General features: G+C 44.7%; 1 protein-coding gene across 1 annotated transcript in view; it reads right to left on the bottom strand.

The window, feature by feature from the left end:
- The window catches only part of LOC311238181 (WW domain binding protein VOPP1-like), a gene marked incomplete at its 5' end in the record, with an annotated part of 154,615 nt that overhangs the window by 51,804 nt on the left and 81,341 nt on the right, over positions 1-21,470 (bottom strand). The window contains one exon of the mRNA XM_084326196.1: positions 17,063-17,121. Coding sequence (XP_084182322.1) covers positions 17,063-17,121 — 59 coding nt within the window. The remainder of the gene's footprint in view (positions 1-17,062; positions 17,122-21,470) is intronic.

Genomic DNA, 21,470 nt, shown 5'->3' with positions numbered 1-21,470 from the left:
GGCGGTCCGGCCCTGCCTTCCCCCAGACAATCAGAATGTTGTTGTTTTTTAAAGATAGATTTAATAAATAAATAATCTCAGTATTAATGCCAAATTAGTAGTGGAATGATTGAATCATAGTTGGTTGGTCAGTTGGTCATAGGGATGTCTGTCAGCCAATCAGAGGGCCCTCGAAACGTCAGTCATCATGTCAAACATCACTTCAACAGAGCAGCAACATGTAGGGCTGGGCGATATGGCCAAAAAATTATATCGCGATAACGATATCGATAACTGTAACTGAGGGGTACAATTCCCTGACTGTATTGTTAGATATGATATTTAATACCACTACCTCATGTACTTTAACTTCTGGCCACCCAGTACAAGATATAAGTATGATGAACACTTTCCCACCTGATGAAACGAACCAACACAAATGTACCAAATCGAATATTTAATACAGCAAAAGGTGTATACAACATTCACTTAATTACATTTATGATTTGAAATATTGAATATGCACTTTTATGGCAAATGAGTATTCGTAGGTAAATCAACATTGAATGTCCAATCTCTGGTTGCGCAGGGAGTAAGTATACAACCTGGAATATTTAGGAAACGATAGCGATGGTACTTAAATGATTATAGCTGGATACACTAAGGGGGGGGGGGGGGTCCCGCTGGTTGTAAGACAGTAGGAGGGGGGGGTTAGAGAAGCCGCTGGCGGTATCCCATCTGGCCGACGGTGTCTTGGGAGAATCCAAAGTCTTGGACACGGTGCCCACAGAACCTCGGGCCGCAGACGAATACAGCTGGACCCTCTGTGGAACGGTATCTGCCGGTCCACAACGGAGAGACGTGGTGCGACCTCACGTGTAGAGCGCCGCCTCACCTGGAGTCCTCTCCGGGGGGTAATTCCAACACTCGGCAGTGTTGGCCTTTATCCATGGAATAATCAAAGCACACAAAGCATAATCCAAGAGCCGTGGAAGGCTCGCCGTCGTCGGGGTAGAGTAATCCAATATACAGGTCCAGTCGCTCTTGACCCGGAGCTCCTCGGATGCAATCACCACTAGGGGTCTGACCAGCCTGGATAAGCGTCCAGATAACGTCAGGAACGATGGGGGTGCTGATAACTGTAGGACTCTAACCGAACGATGCACCATACATAAATAGACTATTATTAGCTTAATAGAATACGTCCAACTCGACGGTATGGTGCCAAACTATGACCATTCAACTATTAATCTACACGATATCTCAATGCCTATTCTGGGCCAAGTAGGCCTTACTACACCGCACGTGCGTCGTGGGGAGGCTTTGGCGTCTGTCACTCTGTTGGAGGGTAAAGAACTGGACTAAAAGAAAGTTCTACTTTACGAGCGCCATATATATATGCGCTATGAACAAATAGTACCATTCGTATTTCGCCCGGCATATTACTGCGCGGAACCGGGGGTTGCCTCGACATGTTAGGCGGCACGATTGAACTTGGACCTAGGGGTATGGCAACCTGGCGCCAGGTTCTCGTCCAATGGTAGAATGAAACTATTATGGGCTGTTTAGTAGAAACGGGGATATTCAATGCATATTGTACAAGGAATATACAGGGGATATCAAACGATATACAAATACAATTAAATATATATAAATAAATATACATATTCGGTTTAATCTGATCCTTCACAACAGCCGCCCCCTAATTAGTCCCACCTAATTAGCTAAGCAGAGACAGATTAACCGCACTGTCTTCCACTCAAGGTCCGCTGTAAGGGTCAGTCAACTCACAAAGTCATAGGGTCATGGTCATCATCGATAGTATCTGGGAGTCGGGGCAGTTCTATGAGCCTCGCCACGGGACGTGTGTAGGTGCGCCCTTGGACGAGTACTTCAGCTGCTCGGACCTTGCCATCGGCACCGGTGATCACTTTGCTTACGCGGCCAGCCGGCCACATAGCTCTGGGTAGTGACTGGTCAATTATCATGACGACTGTTCCTTCTGTCAAATTGTCTCTCTCTTTTACCCACTTCTGGCGGGTCTGTAGAGACGGTAGGTAGTGAAGTAGGAAGCTGCTCCAAAACTTGTCAGCTAGTACTTGGCTGTACCTCCACATTCTTCGGCCGTTCGCTTCTTCAGGCCTGTACATTGTCTGGGGTAGCGCGGGGTCCAGCCGCCCCATCAGGAGTGTGTTGGGGGTGACTGGGTCGACATCTGCTACATCACTGGAGACGTAACCGAGGGGCTTTGAGTTCAATACTCCCTCGATCTCCGTGAGGACTGTCATTAGGACTTCCTCTGCCACAGTCTGGGCTCCGAGTACGGCATACAGGGCTGTCTTTATAGAACGTACTTCTCGTTCCCAGGTTCCACCGAAGTGGGGTGCGTTCGGGGGATTAAACTGGAAGTCAATCTGGGCTGGAGCGAGGTAGGTCTTAAGTTCTGGGCCCATAGCTTGGAAGCTCTCTCTCAGCTCTCTTTCTCCGCCTTTGAAGTTGGTCCCGTGATCAGACAACAATGTAGATGGTTGTCCTTTCCGTGATATGAATCTCCGGAAGGCCATAAGGAATGAGTCTGTGCTCATGGTCGGAAGGAGCTCGATATGTATCGCTCTGGTGGTCATGCATTTGAATACAATACCCCACCGCTTCTCGGTGCCTCTTCCTCTCTTTATATACAATGGGCCAAAACAGTCCATGCCTGTGGAGTGGAATGGCTTGTCGCCGATTCGGAGGCGACAGGGGGGTAGGTCAGCCATCCGTGGTATGCTGGGCTGCGCGCGCCACTTACGGCAGTCTAGACAGGTTCGCTGGAAGCGCCGTACTGCTTCTCTCCCTTGCAATATCCAATAACGACGTCTGATCTCCGCGAAGACTCTCTCTGCTCCTGCGTGGTGCACATCCTCGTCGTATTTCTTTATGATCAGCTCTGTGACCTTGTGTCGGCTGTTCAAGACGATCGGGTGCTTAATGTCATCTGGTAGATCGGGGGCTCTCCGCAGGCGACCACCCACTCTGATGAGATTATGTGCATCACTCTCTGGTGCCAGGTGAATCAGTCTGCTGTCTGATGGGACGGGGTTTCCTCCCTGTAGACAGTCTAGCTCATCGGGGAACGAGTCTCTCTGGGCTCGTTGTAGTAGAAGAAGTTCTGCTTCTTCGTAGTCAGCTGCTGACATGTCAGTGGTGGACTGAATCTCTGGGTGGTGCCGCAGGAATGTTCTTTGTTGCGCACTCTCTAGGGTAATGCAGTCATCTATGTTCGGGTCTGTGGAGGCGACAGTGCTCAGTCCACAGAACATAGGCTTCTTGTTCTCAGCCTCCTCGTTACTTGCTTCCCTCGGGGTGGGCGTAGGCCAATCTCCTTCCGGGAGCTGGAGGAATGCTGGTCCGTCACTGTAGATGTTGCGACGGGTTAGGTCATCCAGGGACATTCCCCGGGTGATGACGTCAGCTGGGTTGTGTTTGGTATCCACATACCTCCAGCTTGCTTCTTCTGTTAATTCTTGAATCTCGGTGACTCTGACTCCCACGAAGACTTTGTATCTGCATCAATCAGACTTAATCCATGTGAGTACTGTCGTGGAATCTGACCACAAGATTGTTCTATGCACCGGAATGGTGAGTTCACGTTGGATTAACGTGGCTAGATGCGCTCCTGCGAGGGCTGCGCAGAGCTCTAGACGTGGGATAGATTGTTGCTTACGTGGGGCTATTCTTGAGCGGGCCAGTATGAAAGCAGTGTGTATCTCTCCTCCCATCTCTTGGGCACGCAAATAGGCAACCGATCCGTAGGCTACTTCGGAGGCGTCGCTGAAGACGTGTGGCTCAATCTCGCATGTCTCTGGCCTCACTGTGGATGGGAAGTAGCTGCGGCGTATATTGACACCTGGGAGTGAGCGGAGTTCCGTCTCCCACTCTCTCCATGTTGAGGCAAGGTGTGCGGGTATTGGGTCGTCCCAGCCCTGGTCCTTGTCCCATAGTGCTCGTACAATCATCTTTGCCCTGGTGGTGTAAGGTAGAATACATCCCAACGGGTCATATTGTCTGGCGAGTGTTCTGTACACACTCCGTCTGGTGGTCGGTATCGCCGCCGACCTTCCTTGCTCTGGAGCCAAGGGTTTGTGTCTATAGTGGAGCGAGTCTGTTTTGAAGCGCCAGACTAATCCTAGTGTCATTTCTTGGGCTTCTCCTGGGATTGTCGCCATCCAGGTCTCGCTGCTGGCAGCCTTGTCCGCGGAGGAGAGGCTGCGCAATACGTGCGGGTCACTGCTGGCCCACTGCCTGAGATCAAAGCCTCCTTTGATTAGGGAGGCGCGTAACTTGATTAGGAGAGCCTCGGCTTCTTCTTGGGTCGAGACGCTTTGTAAACAGTTGTCCACGTAGAAACTGTTCTTCACACTGTGTTGGACCTCTTCATCTGCTGCTGGGTCCTCTGTGACTCTCTGTGGGCTGGTACCGGCAGGGCACCATAGCCAGCTGGTCCAGGTGCTATTCCTCGGGGCTGGTCGTGCGTCGTGCTCACCCGTGAATAGAGTCGGGGGTCTGTAGCGCAGCGCCGCGGGGGTATAGCCTGGACTGTATGGGACCTCCTGGTCCGGTGGAGTACTGTGCTGTCGTCGGGCTTGGTTCTCCTCCTCTCCTTCTTCTTCCTCTATCAGATCTTCCAGATCCTGTAGTGGTTTATCTTGCTTCTCCGCAGTGTATGCCGCTCCTTCCTTGTAGCTGGGTCTCGCTTGGACCGGTCTGGGAAGGGGGTCTGCGGGGGGTATAGGCTTTGTCTGTTGGTCAAGTTCAGGGTCGCTTGCTCGTTTAGGAGGCGCTGCTCTTGACTGTTGTCTCGACGAGTTCCTTGAACCCCTGGTGGAGGGAGAGGGTGTTGCCCTGGGGATCATCAGCCGCTTCCTTAGCTGCGCCATTAACTTGTCGCACTCGGCTTGTAGTGGGTCGCGCTCGGCTTGGCGCTGGATGAGATCGATGTTGCGCTCTGCTTCTCTTTGGGCATAGTCAGCGGCGCGCTGGGCTTCGGCGGCGGCGCGCTCTGCTTCTCTTTGGGCATAGTCAGCGGCGCGCTGGACTTCTCTTTGGGCACCGTCAGCGGCACGCTGGGCTGCGGCGGCGCGCTCTGCTGCGGCGGCGGCGCGCTCTGCTGCGGCCCGGTCTCTTACCATATTAATTTCCGTCTGAAGGCGTCTCATCTCCCGGCATCTCATCTCCCGGCATATGCGCTCTTCTTCGCTCCGTCGCTGCGCTTGGAGGCGTTCTCTTTCAATAGTAAAATGTTCGTGCTCGCTAAGCGCCTGTGCTTGGAGACGGTCGCGTTCAGCAGAGGCTGCCAGGCGGACGAGGAACGCCTGCCGTAGCATCCTCGCCGCTTCTCTGGGGGAAGGCGGTTGTGGAGGTGAGCCGCTCCTGCGTGAGCCGCTCCTGGGGGTACTCGTTGGGGAGTCCTGGAGCTCTAGTTCCTCGGCGCTCTCCTCCTCTTCCTCCGTGCAGAGTTCTCTCTCTGTAGGGTTGTCTTCCTCCCGGGGCTTGTCGGGGACTACTTCTTTAGTAGTGGCGGGGGGTAAAGGCATGTCAATTCCCTCCTGGTCCCCACCGTGGGCTTGGTCAGTTACATTAGGACCTACTAGGGCCTCTGTGGTCGGGGAAACCTGGTCGTTAAGGTCAGACATAATTTTACTTTCTACTTTTACCACGTTTACCGTTTGTCGAAGGCTAGGTAGTTGACTGACAGTGTAAGCCTCTAAGTACTGAGGTGTCTGTCGTCTGCGCCGCGGGCGTTCTAGGTTAGGAGGATCGTTTCGTGGAGTATTCATCATAGGCCATTTCGATATTAATAACACTATATTAATATTACACTAGTTACCCTCCGGCTCGAAGGACCAATTGTAACTGAGGGGTACAATTCCCTGACTGTATTGTTAGATATGATATTTAATACCACTACCTCATGTACTTTAACTTCTGGCCACCCAGTACAAGATATAAGTATGATGAACACTTTCCCACCTGATGAAACGAACCAACACAAATGTACCAAATCGAATATTTAATACAGCAAAAGGTGTATACAACATTCACTTAATTACATTTATGATTTGAAATATTGAATATGCACTTTTATGGCAAATGAGTATTCGTAGGTAAATCAACATTGAATGTCCAATCTCTGGTTGCGCAGGGAGTAAGTATACAACCTGGAATATTTAGGAAACGATAGCGATGGTACTTAAATGATTATAGCTGGATACACTAAGGGGGGGGGGGGTCCCGCTGGTTGTAAGACAGTAGGAGGGGGGGGTTAGAGAAGCCGCTGGCGGTATCCCATCTGGCCGACGGTGTCTTGGGAGAATCCAAAGTCTTGGACACGGTGCCCACAGAACCTCGGGCCGCAGACGAATACAGCTGGACCCTCTGTGGAACGGTATCTGCCGGTCCACAACGGAGAGACGTGGTGTGACCTCACGTGTAGAGCGCCGCCTCACCTGGAGTCCTCTCCGGGGGGTAATTCCAACACTCGGCAGTGTTGGCCTTTATCCATGGAATAATCAAAGCACACAAAGCATAATCCAAGAGCCGTGGAAGGCTCGCCGTCGTCGGGGTAGAGTAATCCAATATACAGGTCCAGTCGCTCTTGACCCGGAGCTCCTCGGATGCAATCACCACTAGGGGTCTGACCAGCCTGGATAAGCGGCCAGATAACGTCAGGAACGATGGGGGTGCTGATAACTGTAGGACTCTAACCGAACGATGCACCATACATAAATAGACTATTATTAGCTTAATAGAATACGTCCAACTCGACGGTATGGTGCCAAACTATGACCATTCAACTATTAATCTACACGATATCTCAATGCCTATTCTGGGCCAAGTAGGCCTTACTACACCGCACGTGCGTCGTGGGGAGGCTTTGGCGTCTGTCACTCTGTTGGAGGGTAAAGAACTGGACTAAAAGAAAGTTCTACTTTACGAGCGCCATATATATATGCGCTATGAACAAATAGTACCATTCGTATTTCGCCCGGCATATTACTGCGCGGAACCGGGGGTTGCCTCGACATGTTAGGCGGCACGATTGAACTTGGACCTAGGGGTATGGCAACCTGGCGCCAGGTTCTCGTCCAATGGTAGAATGAAACTATTATGGGCTGTTTAGTAGAAACGGGGATATTCAATGCATATTGTACAAGGAATATACAGGGGATATCAAACGATATACAAATACAATTAAATATATATATATAAATAAATATACATATTCGGTTTAATCTGATCCTTCACAACAATAACAATATCATATCACTCGATATCGATAATTATCGATATTGTTATAAGTATAAATTATTATAATTTTTATTTTATTTTTAACAACAGATGTATGTTTATTGTGCAGCAATTCTTTGTCGTTGCCGCCATCTTTAGTGTTACATCCCCTCACACAGTTCTCAGGCTGCAGCTGGTTTAAAAGCGAAAGTAAACCGGCTTCTTTGCTGGCTGTGGCTCCAGGGGAGTTGAACAGTTCTGGCTCTGCTAGTTTATTTTCTATCTTTTGGCGCTTTTTTGGTGGACAAACCACTGCACTGTGCACTGTGACTCGTGACTGGAGACTAGCTCTGCTAGCACACATAGCCTACTGTGTACAGACGGTTTCAAACTGTATTTTAAATTAGAAAGCAAACAAAATAAATGGACAAGAGAAAAATAAATCTCAATTTGGTCAGTATTGTCATTTGGACAAGCAAAGCCATTACTTTAAGTTGCAGGCAAGAAAGACAAGTCTGTCCACTGTCTCTGGTTTTAAAACTGCCCTGTTGCAGGTCACAAAAATTATATAATTATTGTTATCGTTATATCGCCCAGCCCTAGCAACATGTTGAAATGTCAAACATCACTTCAACGGAGCAGCAACATGTTGGAATGTCTGTACCCCTCTGATGCAGGGATCTGAGTTAAGGTCAAATGGAAGGGCCCCCAAATACATGTTGTCATAGCGCCCCCAAAGGTCCCCCAAAGAACCCCCAAATAAATGTTGTCATAGCGCCCCCAAAGGTCCCTCAAAGGTCCCCCAAAGGTCCCCCAAATGTCCCCCAAATGTCCCCCAAAGGTCCCCCAAATGTCCCCCAAAGGTCCCCCAAATGTCCCCCAAAGGTCCCCCAAATGTCCCCCAAACAATCTGATAGTAAAGTATGCTGATGATACCACGGTCATTGGGCGTATAAACTCAAATGACGAGTCATCTTACAGATCAGAGGTACAGAACCTAGTTAGGTGGAGTGAGACCAATAACCTCACCCTGAATGCTTCCAAAACGAAGGAGCTAGTCATCGATTTTAGACATAGCAAGGTATCCCATCTCTCCATTACGATAAATGGCTCAGAGGTGGAGATGGTGAGCAGTTTTACATTTCTGGGGGTCACTATTTCAAATGACCTGAGCTGGCACTCCAATACCAGAACCATTGTTAAAAAGTCCCAGCAACGTATTTTCTTTCTCAGGAAACTGAAAGAGTTCACAAATAACAGGGTGATTCTACACAACTTCTATCGCTGTGTGATTGAGAGCGTTCTTACCTTCTCCTGTACAATATGGTTTGGTAATATCACAGACCAGGAGAAGAAATCTCTGAATAGAATTGTGCGTCTTGCACGCAAGACAATCGGGTCTAGCCTGCCAGCTCTAGAAGAGATCTATGGTGCCAGGCTGCTTTCCCGTGCCTCTGGCATTATCAACGACCCCTCTGGTCACCCAGCCGCAGGCCTCTTTGCCCCCCTCCCCTCGGGCAGACGTTACCGCTCTATTACATGCTCTACCTCTCGGTTTACAAAGAGCTTTTTCCCCAGTGCTGTGCGGAGCCTGAATGACTCCAAAGGCTAGTTTTAGTCAGGTTTGTGGAAGCGCTGTTTTAACTATGATATGCACTTTTAGGGGATGTTCGATATCAATTTTAGCATTTGTCCTTTTATACTGTCTGTGTTTTATACTGTCTGTGTTTTATACTGTCTGTGTTTTATACTGTGTGTTTTATACTGTCTGTGTTTTTAAATATTTTTCCTGTACTGTTTACACAGTGTTTGCTCATGTACCCGTATTCCAATGTGGATTCGTCCATACATGGAAATACAAATCATTGACTTTTTGACTTTGAACAGTCACACACTCATTATTAGTATGGCGTTGGGGAAACTCTTCCTGCATCAGTCTATCCCATCATGTAGATCATATTCTCTACTCAATGTTGGTTATTGTGTCTCGCAATATTGACAATCACAGTGAGGAGTGATCAGAGTAGAGGAGTGATCAGAGTGAGGAGTGATCAGAGTAGAGGAGTGATCAGAGTGAGGAGTGATCAGAGTAGAGGAGTGATTAGACTAGAGGAGTGATCAGAGTAGAGGAGTGATCAGAGTAGAGGAGTGATCAGAGTAGAGGAGTGATCAGAGTGAGGAGTGATCAGACTAGAGGAGTGATCAGAGTAGAGGAGTGATCAGACTAGAGGAGTGATCAGAGTATAGGAGTGATCAGAGTAGAGGAGTGTAGAGGAGTGATCAGAGTAGAGGAGTGATCAGAGTGAGGAGTGATCATACTAGAGGAGTGATCAGAGTAGAGGAGTGATCAGACTAGAGGAGTGATCAGAGTAGAGGAGTGATCAGAGTAGAGGAGTGATCAGAGTAGAGGAGTGATCAGAGTAGAGGAGTGATCAGACTAGAGGAGTGATCAGATTAGAGGAGTGATCAGAGTAGAGGAGTGATCAGACTAGAGGAGTGATCAGAGTAGAGGAGTGATCAGAGTAGAGGAGTGATCAGAGTAGAGGAGTGATCAGACTAGAGGAGTGATCAGACTAGAGGAGTGATCAGAGTAGAGGAGTGATCAGAGTAGAGGAGTGATCAGATCAGAGTGAGGAGTGATCAGAGTAGAGGAGTGATCAGAGTAGAGGAGTGATCAGAGTAGAGGAGTGATCAGAGTAGAGGAGTGATCAGACTAGAGGAGTGATCAGAGTAGAGGAGTGATCAGACTAGAGGAGTGATCAGACTAGAGGAGTGATCAGAGTGAGGAGTGATCAGACTAGAGGAGTGATCAGAGTAGAGGAGTGATCAGAGTAGAGGAGTGATCAGAGTAGAGGAGTGATCAGAGTAGAGGAGTGATCAGACTAGAGGAGTGATCAGAGTAGAGGAGTGATCAGAGTAGAGGAGTGATCAGACTAGAGGAGTGATCAGAGTAGAGGAGTGATCAGAGTAGAGGAGTGATCATAGTAGAGGAGTGATCAGAGTAGAGGAGTGATCAGAGTAGAGGAGTGATCAGACTAGAGGAGTGATCAGAGTAGAGGAGTGATCAGATCAGAGTGAGGAGTGATCAGAGTAGAGGAGTGATCAGAGTAGAGGAGTGATCAGACTAGAGGAGTGATCAGAGTAGAGGAGTGATCAGACTAGAGGAGTGATCAGAGTAGAGGAGTGATCAGAGTGAGGAGTGATCAGACTAGAGGAGTGATCAGAGTAGAGGAGTGATCAGACTAGAGGAGTGATCAGAGTAGAGGAGTGATCAGAGTAGAGGAGTGATCCGAGTAGAGGAGTGATCCGAGTAGAGGAGTGATCAGAGTAGAGGAGTGATCAGAGTAGAGGAGTGATCAGACTAGAGGAGTGATCAGAGTAGAGGAGTGATCAGAGTAGAGGAGTGATCAGAGTAGAGGAGTGATCAGAGTAGAGGAGTGATCAGAGTAGAGGAGTGATCAGACTAGAGGAGTGATCAGACTAGAGGAGTGATCAGAGTAGATGAGTGATCAGAGTAGAGGAGTGATCAGAGTAGAGGAGTGATCACAGTAGAGGAGTGATCAGAGTAGAGGAGTGATCAGACTAGAGGAGTGATCAGACTAGAGGAGTGATCAGACTAGAGGAGTGATCAGACTAGAGGAGTGATCAGAGTAGAGGAGTGATCAGAGTGAGGAGTGATCAGAGTAGAGGAGTGATCAGAGTAGAGGAGTGATCAGACTAGAGGAGTGATCAGAGTGAGGAGTGATCAGAGTGAGGAGTGATCAGAGTAGAGGAGTGATCAGAGTGAGGAGTGATCAGAGTAGAGGAGTGATCAGAGTAGAGGAGTGATCAGAGTAGAGGAGTGATCAGAGTGAGGAGTGATCAGAGTAGAGGAGTGATCAGAGTAGAGGAGTGATCAGACTAGAGGAGTGATCAGAGTGAGGAGTGATCAGAGTGAGGAGTGATCAGAGTAGAGGAGTGATCAGAGTAGAATAGTGATCAGAGTGAGGAGTGATCAGAGTAGAGGATTGATCAGAGTAGAGGAGTGATCAGACTAGAGGAGTGATCAGAGTAGAGGAGTGATCAGAGTAGAGGAGTGATCAGAGTAGAGGAGTGATCAGAGTAGAGGATTGATCAGACTAGAGGATTGATCAGACTAGAGGATTGATCAGAGTAGAGGAGTGATCAGAGTAGAGGAGTGATCAGAGTAGAGGATTGATCAGAGTAGAGGAGTGATCAGAGTAGAGGAGTGATCAGACTAGAGGAGTGATCAGAGTAGAGGAGTGATCAGAGTAGAGGAGTGATCAGAGTAGAGGATTGATCAGACTAGAGGATTGATCAGAGTAGAGGAGTGATCAGAGTAGAGGAGTGATCAGAGTAGAGGGAACCTCAGGGAGGAAAGGAGCTATGTTTGCTCCAAGCAAAAGGAAGGAAAAAGAGGAGAGGGGGAGAGGGGGAGAGGGGGAGAGTGGGAGAGGGGGAGAGTGGGAGAGGGGGAGAGTGGGAGTACGACGAGGGAGGATGATGAAGATGAAGTGAGACAGAGAGGCGAGGCAGGAGGCTCGCCTACAGAGTTCTCTTCCATTACCCGGACGATGCCTCTTCAGCGACACACTCAGGTTCTCCCTAATCAGCGCCACGCAGCCTGGGCTTGCAGTTCACAAAACAGGCGGAACGGATGGAGGCTGTGACCGCGGTGGACGACCGTCGTGTGTCTGAATGAGCACAGAGGGCGCGCGTCAAGGAGATGGCCCCCGGACACAGGTGGGAGCAGGTGGAGAGGTAGAGGAGGGAGGTAGAGAACAGATAGATGATAGAGGTAGAGAACAGATAGATGATAGAGGTAGAGAACAGATAGATGATAGAGGTAGAGAACAGATAGATGATAGAGGTAGAGAACAGATAGATGATGGAGGGAGGTAGAGAACAGATAGATGATAGAGGGAGGTAGAGAACAGATAGATGATAGAGGTAGAGAACAGATAGATGATGGAGGGAGGTAGAGAACAGATAGATGATAGAGGGAGGTAGAGAACAGATAGATGATAGAGGTAGAGAACAGATAGATGATAGAGGTAGAGAACAGATATGATAGAGGTAGAGAACAGATAGATGATAGAGGTAGAGAACAGATAGATAATAGAGGGAGGTAGAGAACAGATAGATGATAGAGGTAGAGAACAGATAGATGATAGAGGTAGAGAACAGATAGATGATAGAGGGAGGTAGAGAACAGATAGATGATAGAGGTAGAGAACAGATAGATGATAGAGAGAGGTAGAGAACAGATAGATGATAGAGGTAGAGAACAGATAGATGATAGAGGTAGAGAACAGATAGATGATAGAGGGAGGTAGAGAACAGATAGATGATAGAGGTAGAGAACAGATAGATGATAGAGGTAGAGAACAGATAAATGATAGAGGTAGAGGACAGATAGATGATAGAGAGAGATAACAGATAGATGATAGAGGTAGAGAACAGATAGATGATAGAGGTAGAGAACAGATAGATGATAGAGGTAGAGAACAGATAGATGATAGAGGTAGAGAACAGATAGATGATAGAGGTAGAGAACAGATAGATGATAGAGGTAGAGAACAGATAGATGATAGAGGTAGAGAACAGATAGATGATAGATGTAGAGAACAGATAGATGATAGAGGTAGAGAACAGATAAATGATAGAGATAGAGAACAGATAGATGATAGAGGTAGAGGACAGATAGATGATAGAGGTAGAGAACAGATAGATGATAGAGGTAGAGAACAGATAGATGATAGAGGGAGATAACAGATAGATGATAGAGGTAGAGAACAGATAGATGATAGAGGTAGAGAACAGATAGATGATAGAGGTAGAGAACAGATAGATGATAGAGGTAGAGAACAGATAGATGATAGAGGTAGAGAACAGATAGATGATAGAGGTAGAGAACAGATAGATGATAGATGTAGAGAACAGATAGATGATAGAGGTAGAGAACAGATAAATGATAGAGATAGAGAACAGATAGATGATAGAGGTAGAGGACAGATAGATGATAGAGGTAGAGAACAGATAGATGATAGAGGTAGAGAATAGATAGATGATAGAGGTAGAGAACAGATAGATGATAGAGGTAGAGAACAGATAGATGATATAGGTAGAGAACAGATAGATGATAGAGGGAGATAACAGATAGATGATAGAGGTAGAGAACAGATAGATGATAGAGGTAGAGAACAGATAGATGATATAGGTAGAGAACAGATAGATGATAGAGGGAGGTAGAGAACAGATAGATGATAGAGGTAGAGAACAGATAGATGATAGAGGGAGATAACAGATAGATGATAGAGGTAGAGAACAGATAGATGATAGAGGTAGAGAACAGATAGATGATATAGGGAGAGAACAGATAGATGATAGAGGGAGGTAGAGAACAGATAGATGATAGAGGTAGAGAACAGATAGATGATAGAGGGAGAGAACAGATAGATGATAGAGATAGAGAACAGATAGATGATAGAGGTAGAGAACAGATAGATGATAGAGGTAGAGAACAGATAGATGATATAGGTAGAGAACAGATAGATGATAGAGGGAGATAACAGATAGATGATAGAGGTAGAGAACAGATAGATGATAGAGGTAGAGAACAGATAGATGATAGAGGTAGAGAACAGATAGGTGATAGAGGTAGAGAACAGATAGATGATAGAGGTAGAGAACAGATAGATGATAGAGGTAGAGAACAGATAGATGATAGAGGTAGAGAACAGATAAATGATAGAGGGAGGTAGAGAACAGATAGATGATAGAGGTAGAGAACAGATAGATGATAGAGGTAGAGAACAGATAGATGATAGAGGTAGAGAACAGATAGATGATAGAGGGAGGTAGAGAATAGATAGATGATAAAGGGAGGTAGAGAACAGATAGATAATAGAGGGAGGTAGAGAACAGATAGATGATAGAGGTAGAGAACAGATAGGTGATAGAGGTAGAGAACAGATAGATGATAGAGGTAGAGAACAGATAGATGATAGAGGTAGAGAACAGATAGATGATAGAGGGAGGTAGAGAACAGATAGATAATAGAGGGAGGTAGAGAACAGATAGATGATAGAGATAGAGAACAGATAGATGATAGAGGTAGAGAACAGATAGATGATAGAGGTAGAGAACAGATAGATGATAGAGGTAGAGAACAGATAGATGATAGAGGTAGAGAACAGATAGATGATAGAGGTAGAGAACAGATAGATGATGGAGGTAGAGAACAGATAGATGATAGAGGTAGAAAACAGATAGATGATAGAGGTAGAGAACAGATAGATGATAGAGGTAGAGAACATATAGATGATAGAGGTAGAGAACAGATAGATGATATAGGTAGAGAATAGATAGATGATAGAGGTAGAGAACAGATAGATGATAGAGGTAGAGAACAGATAGATGATAGAGGGAGGTAGAGAACAGATAGATGATAGAGGTAGAGAACAGATAGATGATAGATGTAGAGAATAGATAGATGATAGAGGTAGAGAACAGATAGATGATAGAGGTAGAGAACAGATAGATGATAGAGGTAGAGAACAGATAGATGATAGAGGGAGGTAGAGAACAGATAGATGATAGAGGTAGAGAACAGATAGATGATAGATGTAGAGAATAGATAGATGATAGAGGTAGAGAACAGATAGATGATAGATGTAGAGAATAGATAGATGATAGAGGTAGAGAACAGATAGATGATAGAGGTAGAGAACAGATAGATGATAGAGGGAGGGAAATAACAGATAGATGATAGAGGTAGAGAACAGATAGATGATAGAGGTAGAGAACAGATAGATGATAGAGGTAGAGAATAGATAGATGATAGAGGTAGAGAACAGATAGATGATAGAGGTAGAGAACAGATAGATGATAGAGGTAGAGAACAGATAGATGATAGAGGTAGAGAATAGATAGATGATAGAGGTAGAGAACAGATAGATGATAGAGGTAGAGAACAGATAGATGATAGAGGTAGAGAATAGATAGATGATAGAGGTAGAGAACAGATATATGTTAGAGGGAGGTAGAGAACAGATAGATGATAGAGGTAGAGAACAGATAGATGATAGAGGTAGAGAATAGATAGATGATAGAGGTAGAGAACAGATAGATGATAGAGGTAGAGAACAGATAGATGATAGAGGTAGATAACAGATATATGATAGAGGTAGAGAACAGATAGATGATAGAGGGAGGTAGAGAATAGATAGATGATAGAGGTAGAGAACTATGGTGAAAAATATGGAAATAAAGGTTTTTGAAGAAGTGAATGCTTTATTCCCTAAATGTACACCTGATACTATTTTATTTGATTCCTTCCTTCTTTATTTCTTTATTTATCATAAAAAGAAAATGTTACAATATCAAATAGTACTAGAAGGATGCACTCAGTAGAGCCAGGGACCGAAACTAGAGAGCGGCACCCGCCATTTGCGCTCAGTTTTTACGTTTGGCGCCTCCCACTGAGAGGTCTGACCGCCGTGTGGCGGGCAATCAAATAGTCATGTGAAAACCGAAAATCATGATCCAATTCTTTAGCGGAGTTCTCACTCGCTGTCTCAGCACAGACATGCAGCGCACCGCGCACTGCTGCTGCTGCTCCTACCCCCTCCCCACCTGTTTCTGTATGCCTGCATGTAAACAGAGGCTATTGCCTCCGAGTCACCATGACGTTAGTCTAGTCAGTGTGGGACCTTCGTGAGATAACGTTAGCTACCGTTACAAAATGACCCAGTCAACTATTCACTTAGTTTAATACATGAGGCATTGTGTAACGTTATCCAGCCGGCTAGCTACTGATAGCTCCAGACATCAACAAATCCTCCAGCAATAGTCCAGTGCATAATACCTCCGTTGGCTAGGTAGCTCACTAGTCACTACGAAATGTTGCAGTAAACTAAATAGTTCACTGAGGCGTTGTCCCAACGCCATCCAGCAGTAGCTACAGATAGCTCCTGGCATCAATGTCCTACAACAACAACATGCGTATTCGAGTCCCTGGCTTACATCGCATGAGTGAGGGCTGCTGAATAGGGTCCAGCTGTAGCTCAGGAGAATCCTTTTGCATGCTGAATGTAGCGTTTAGGGTCCAGCTGCAGCGCCGGAGAATCCTTGCTGGAGCTGGAGGCCACTCGAGTATACACACAGACAGTGGAGCTGTTTGCAGACAGCGAGGTGGCGATGTCTCGCAGATAACACAATCACAAGTATGATTATATAATATATATATTTTATTAAAAAAAAATCTTTATATAAAATAATAATAATTTTTTTTTATCAAAAAAAAGTTGGCAGGTAAGAAATATGCTTGGCGGGTAGATTCTTCCCATCTACCCGCTACTGGCCGGTGAGTCAAAAAGTTAATTTCGCTCCCTGAGTAGAGCACACACCTCCACCAGGTGGCAGCCACACGTTTCCCCTCTAGTGGCCTACATGTCGGGGGCTTAAATGTAGGGGCGGGGCAAACATAGACCAATGAAAGCAGATCTCCCCACATTATTCTATTACAGTAATTGCTAGCTATAAAAGAGACAATAGACAGACAGAAAAACACGCACACTTGTATATATAATACTACAGATAGATAGATAGATAGATAGATAGATAGATAGATAGATAGATAGATAGATAGATAGATAGATAGATAGATAGATAGATAGATAGATAGATAGATAGATAGATAGATAGATAGATAGATAGATAGATAGATAGATAGATAGATAGATAGATAGATAGATAGATAGATAGATAGATAGATAGATAGATAGATGAGAGATAGAGAGATGGTACATACATAAAGTAGATGGGGTATCCGCCTTCAAAATACCAGCAGTACTTCTTGGCCTCGATACACTGTAAAAGACAAGAGGAGAAGATTAGAGAAGATAACACTTGACTTTAGGAGGCACAATCTTTATTTTTTATTTTTTTTGTACCAAGGACCTAACACGGGACTACTAAGTTAACCACCAGTAGGAACAAATGTTTCGGAACATTTAGAACTTTTCTAACTGTAACTGAACATTTAGAATTAGAAGCAAGCAGGTAGAAAATGGGGGATTTGAGAATCAAACATATAATTCATTACTCAACGTGTAACAACTTAACTAATGGTTTATTACATACTATATCCAGTAATGTAGGAAGAGAGTTGTTGGAGCAGTTTTCTTATCAGTCTTGGACTATGGTGATGTAATGTATAGGCATGCTGCAGCCTCAACCCTTAAATCATTGGACTCTGTCTATCACTCTGCCCTCAGATTCATCACTAATGAATGATAGATACGACACTCATCACTCTGTCCTTTATGAGAAGGTTGGTTGGTCCTCGTTGGTCCTCGCTGATCATTCAAGGGTACTACGACTATGCTTGCACCTCATGGTACCAAAGCACCTCAAAGGCACTAAAAAACAAATTACAAACATCTCAAAACAAGCTAGTCAGACTACTACTTGACCTGACTCCTAGAACCCACCTCACCCCTGCCCACTTTGACAACCTAGGATGGCTTAGAGTAGACGACAGAGTACAGCAACTTGCAATGGGCCTGGTCTACAAGATACACTACGCGACCAAGGTACCCATGTACATGTCAAAATACTTCCCAAAGGTCAGTGAATACCACGATCACAACACCAGAGGGAGCTCCACAAATCATGTAAAACCCAGATTCGGCTCAAACAAGGGACTAAACACGTTTCGCAATTATGCCACATCAATGTGGAACGCCCTGCCTAAAGCTGTAAAGGAATGTGAATCACTACCCACCTTCAAAAAACACTCTCAAAAAACACCTACGTGAGACTGCAATTCGAAACTGGCCCCTACAAATGTCCTAACCTAGTTGTACAGTAAATGACCAAGTAAGGCTTTGTCAACATTCCAATGTACAGTGTAAAATGTGTGTGTGTCCCCTACCCAACCCCCCCCCCCCCCCCCCCCCCCCCACCTCCAATGTACAGCCCTCACCCAACCCACCCAACCCCACCCCACCAACCTCCTCCAATGTACAGTTTCTACGCCAAATGTATATACACTCCTTTTCTGGACACTTTTGTATCACAAACAGTACTGTATTTGCAAATCTGATATGTCATAAATGTATAGATGTAGCAGTACTGTCTATCTGTATGTCATGTATGTCATATATGTTATGATGAATTGAAAATGGGGGACCCTGGTGGAAACAAGACGAAAGTCTTTCTCTGGTCTGCATCCCCTTAACAATTGTATGTATTGAGATGTACTGTACTGTACCCATTCTGCAATCTGTTAATAAACTTTTCAATCAATCAATCAATCAAGGCGCAACAAACACAGGTATTTTATCCAGTAATGTGTTGTAACTAATGGTTTATAGATGGTTTATTACATAACATATCCAGTAATGTGTTGTAACTAATGGTTTATAGATGGTTTAACCTATCCAGTAATGTGTTGTAACTAATGGTTTATAGATGGTTTATTACATAACATATCCAGTAATGTGTTGTAACTAATGGTTTAACCTATCCAGTAATGTGTTGTAACTAATGGTTTATAGATGGTTTATTACATAACATATCCTGTTATGTGTTGTAACTAATGGTTTATAAATGGTTTATTACATAACATATCCAGTAATGTGTTGTAACTAATGGTTTATAGATGGTTTAACCTATCCAGTAATGTGTTGTAACTAATGGTTTATAGATGGTTTATTACATAACATATCCAGTAATGTGTTGTAACTAATGGTTTATAGATGGTTTATTACATAACATATCATCGCTGGCGGAAGAAAACCTCATAACTCCAAAAACCCAACTTTTCAGGAGATGAAAAAAACGAACACAGATTTGAGGGCGAATATAGTTACGAGGTTTAGACAGATGATCGGTTTAATGCTTTCCCATTGTTTAAACGTTGTAAAACCACACACACATATATGGAGGATGATCTACTGAGTTGATTTATAAAAAAATATATATATATATTTAAATGGAGTTACAAGGTTTTCTTCCGCCAGCGATGTGTGGTTTATAGATGGTTTATTACATAACACATCCAGTAATATGTTGTAACTAATGGTTTATAGATAGTTTATTACATAACATATACAGTAATGTGTTGTAACTAATGGTTTATAGATGGTTTATTACATAACACATCCAGTAATATGTTGTAACTAATGGTTTATAGATGGTGTATTTATTACCATTATTACTGTGCCCCTCAAGTAAAAGATAATCATGATGGAATAGTTCTCTAGGAATAAAATAAATGTCTTGCTCTTCCATGATCTAACCGTGTCTCTCTTTCTTCTTCTTTCTCTCCCTCTATCTACGGCTACGTCAGTCTTAGTGCTAAATTCTCATTTGATGTATTGCTTGGATCATATTTTTTTGTTTGACTGTTCACATTATTTAAGAAATTTGGCAAATATCAGATTCCAGTGTGAACTGACTCACATGCGCAAGTGAACATTGACGAAGATAGATGTTAAATAAATCGAGAGGAAACTGTGAAGGAACACTCGAGAGACAGAGTGGCTGCGTCTCCCTGCAGTCAGTTCCAGGCACATTCTTCTATCAGTCAAATAAAGGGCAATATTTCTACCGGAGGAATTGGTCTCAACTTCAACGTCAACTTGTTATAAACTTCTACTTGGCGGCTTGCCAGGAGAAGAAAGAAAAGAGAAATATAAGGTTCTTCAGACACACAAAGCAACACCAGCGCAGCGAGTGTGAGACTGAGAGGCATAATGTTATGAGTGCAAACTCTCGTGAGGCAAGTCTTCAGAAGCACCACTGACAATTATTTTAACACACGGTAGCGGATTGCCTAGTAAGTGGGGCGCCGGTCGGGGGTCTCAGTCCGACAATTAAAGTATATATTATTTGTAAGGCTGTCAAAGTGAATGCGTTATTAACGCGACGCACAATTCTTTTAACGCCACTATTTTTTTTTAACACAAGATTAACGTACAATTTTTTTAATTTTTTTTACTAGACTTGATACTATGTTTGTTTCTGACTCAAAGTGTGTGTGTGTGTGTGTGTGTGTGTGTGTGTGTGTGTGTGTGTGTGTGTGTGTGTGTGTGTGTGTGTGTGTGTGTGTGTGTGTGTGTGTGTGTGTGTGTGTGTGTGTGTGTGAGAGAGGAGGGGAGGGGGGGGTGGGTCCTCAGCCCTTGTGTGGGTGAGTGTAACAAGTTCCTAACGTTTTCTTTTCCCTATTATTTCATGCACACTTTATTCATAAAAAAATTTAAATTAAATTTATTTTTAGCGTTTTCCCAGCTTTATTGGTCAGACATGACCGACAGAGGAGACGGAGAACGGGAGAAGATGTGGGGGAGGACATGCGACAAATCCGTCCGGGAGCGGGAGGCGAACCCGGGTCGGCCGCGTGCGTCTGCGAGGCAGTATGCGGTGCGCCACTGGGGCGCCCCTTTATTCATTGTTTTAAATTATTATTTTCTTTTAAGTTATTTTGTGCATCACTCTGTTTTGAATTTGATGCAAATTTGCAATGCATGAGGGTCATCCTTTTCTGTTAAATGGCTGCATAAAGCAAGCATTTGTTGACTCTCATGTTGATAAGAGTATTAAAACTTGAAAAAGATCCATTTAAGGTAGATTTAGAACAGATACAAATGATGTGATTCATTTGCGATTAATCACAATTAACTATGGACAAGCATGCGATGAATCAGATTAAATATTTGAATCGATTGACAGCCTTAATTATTTGTAAACTCAATCCCTACCTGGGTACATGAATCCCCCATGAATCCCCTTTCACGTTGTCACAAACCCATATCAATCAAACCCACAAAACCAGAATGCACACATATATAACCCACATGGCAAGCAATGTCAAAGCAATTGTAGCAGTCTGGAAAATATGGTATATTATTCAGAACTGCTGACTGTGTTTATATCCCTTTTTGTACACAAAGACATTCTAACTAGTGTCATTGATTCACACGAACAATGACACAAACGTCCCCGTCCCCAGAGCATGTGAATACGGATCATAAATGACAGTATTGATTCATATTTTACAGTGCGTCTCCCCGTGTGACTGGCAGGCGGGACCAGCAGGGGGCAGTAGCAGGCAGAGAGTGGCGGAGAGAGCTGAGAGATGATAAAGGGAGAAGTGCCGCGGAAGTCGCTCTCTTCGGCTGTGAACTTGAACACGAGAGGACACAGCTAACGGG

The sequence above is a fragment of the Notolepis coatsorum genome, assembly GCF_963971535.1.
Source record: "Notolepis coatsorum genome assembly, chromosome: 12".
Lineage (NCBI taxonomy): Eukaryota > Metazoa > Chordata > Actinopteri > Aulopiformes > Paralepididae > Notolepis > Notolepis coatsorum.
This window is presented reverse-complemented; position numbering and strand designations above follow the sequence as displayed.